The 1985-nt window shown below is 45.0% G+C and overlaps 1 protein-coding gene across 3 annotated transcripts in view; it reads right to left on the reverse strand.

Annotated features, from left to right (window-relative positions):
- rbms2b (RNA binding motif, single stranded interacting protein 2b) overlaps positions 1-1985 on the reverse strand; it is a 19709-nt gene that overhangs the window by 4339 nt on the left and 13385 nt on the right. For all 3 annotated transcript variants that reach the window (XM_023425123.2, XM_023425124.2, XM_023425126.2), the window contains exons 5-9: positions 1482-1639; positions 1116-1195; positions 809-918; positions 678-724; positions 493-586 (exon numbers count right to left, since the gene is read on the reverse strand). In XM_023425123.2, coding sequence (XP_023280891.1) covers positions 493-586; positions 678-724; positions 809-918; positions 1116-1195; positions 1482-1639 — 489 coding nt within the window. The remainder of the gene's footprint in view (positions 1-492; positions 587-677; positions 725-808; positions 919-1115; positions 1196-1481; positions 1640-1985) is intronic.

Consider the following 1985-nt stretch of genomic DNA (forward strand, 5'->3'; position numbering starts at 1 on the left):
GGGGGGGTGGGGGGGTGGGGGTGCCATGAAGGCGTAATCCTAACTGCAGCGGCCCAGGTTAATTCTCTCTCTCTCTCTCCCTGACTTTCCTGTCTCTCTCTCTGTCTATCAGAATTAGAATTAATTAATTTTTTTTTCATGCTTTTAACTTCAAAGGTCACAATTGGGCATTGACCAGCAAGTCCCAGCCAGGTTCATCACATTTTATTGTCCCCTGGAAACACTTCTCTTCTGTTTATTAGCATGTGTTGTGATTTTTTTTTGTTGCAGCGCATGTGTTGTCAAATTGGTGAAGATGTTTGTGCGTGTTTGCGTCTTTGCATGTGTTTTCTTAGGTTGCGGTGTGTTGAGCTCTCAGGGCCACCGTATGAATAGGTTCAATCAGTTTAGAAAATAGTCGAGCGAAGCAATGGTGGGGTTTAAAGGGGTTTGACAGCAGGTCTGGGCTCTGAACTAACTAACAGCTTTGAGGGTCTGAAAATGCCCCAGTACCTGGTAGGTGGACACAGGTGAATGCATGTATGGGGAGAGGGAGGTGGGTCCGATCATCCGGTTGGGGGCAATGCTGTACGGAGAGGAGTAGAATCTGCAGAAAGAGACACAAACTCATTAGTCTCCACAACATGATCCCACTCCCTCTGGATATACAAGGTATTTATCAGAACAAAAGTACTGACCCGTTCTGTAAGGATGTGGTGGGGTCATAGGTAAGGGTCATTCCTCCCTGGAGGACAAAGAGAAAGGAGCGCATCATTCAGAGGCTTATCGATGTACCGTATCGTCTGAACAGCAAAAATCTTAAACTCACAGTCTCCCCATCTCTTGTCCAGGGCCGGCCGTTCTGCAGATATTTTCCTTGGCTCTGACGCTTCTTCTGGCCTCCATCCGCAAATTTGCACAACAAGGGTTCTGGAGGCACTGGACCAGGGATTTTCAAAATAAGAAAATATCATGTTATATGAAAGACAATATTCATTTTCATGAAAGCATAACTCTTTGAATTAGATTATTTCCTTGGGCTGGTGATTTGTTTAAAATCAAATCAAGATGTCAGCTCAAAGACACCTGCCAAAAAGTCCAAAAAAAAAAAAAGTCAAAAAAAAAAAAAAGCCCACCTGGAACTCCAGGTGGAGTCTTGATATATTTTCCATTGAAATGTTGGATGATGGCCTCACATTTCTCTGTTGACTCCATCCTATAGGAAAAGGTTATGTCTGTTAAAAGCGATTACTGTGTTCAACGTAAACAGGTGACAAGGCTTCAAGCAGATTCGCTACCTGTATCGGCCACCAGAGGGCTCACTCACCATGGCTAATAATATCCTATAAAGTTGATCTGTAACTTTACCACTGACTACACTCATTTTCAAATATTTCTTTGTGTAAGTGGATATTGTCTTCAAAGCACACGAGGCTGCAGCATCACTAATCGACTCACACCAGCTGTCCTAATACACATGACTAAATAACTCAAGTTGGTACCTGGCAAAGCCGACTCCTCGGCTGGTTCCGTTGGCATCGCGGAGGATGCGTGTGGAAATAGCCTGGCTGAAGGGCTTCAGCATGTTCTCCAGCTCCTGCTCGTCCATGGACAGCGGCAGGTTGGAGATGTACAGGTTGGTGGGGTCCTGCTCCTGTTGCTGAGGCCAAAATAAGATTTAAGAATGAGGATGTGGAGCAGTCACAACTGAATCGTGCTGATGGGAGCCCTCCAAAAATTCAGAGCTGGAGGGAATATATAACCTTTTAACAGGAAGTGTGTGAGATGTCTGATATTTGGGAGGGTGGCAGGTGGAGCACATCAGACAGCTAAAAAAACAGCTGAGAGAGGACGCGGAGGGTTTGAAGTTAAAAGCGGATTTTATTTTTGGCCTTGTGGAGAAAGTTGATGAGATCTTAGGAGAAAACAGATATTCAGAGATGGTGTAGATAGTCTGGCTGGACTTCAGCTGAACTTCTCTCTCATGTTAACTCTCTCCCCCCCCC

This window comes from Seriola lalandi, unplaced genomic scaffold (assembly GCF_002814215.2).
Source record: "Seriola lalandi dorsalis isolate HSWRI2012SDOR001 ecotype SW California unplaced genomic scaffold, Sedor1 jcf7180002054767, whole genome shotgun sequence".
NCBI classification, from domain to species: Eukaryota; Metazoa; Chordata; class Actinopteri; order Carangiformes; family Carangidae; genus Seriola; species Seriola lalandi.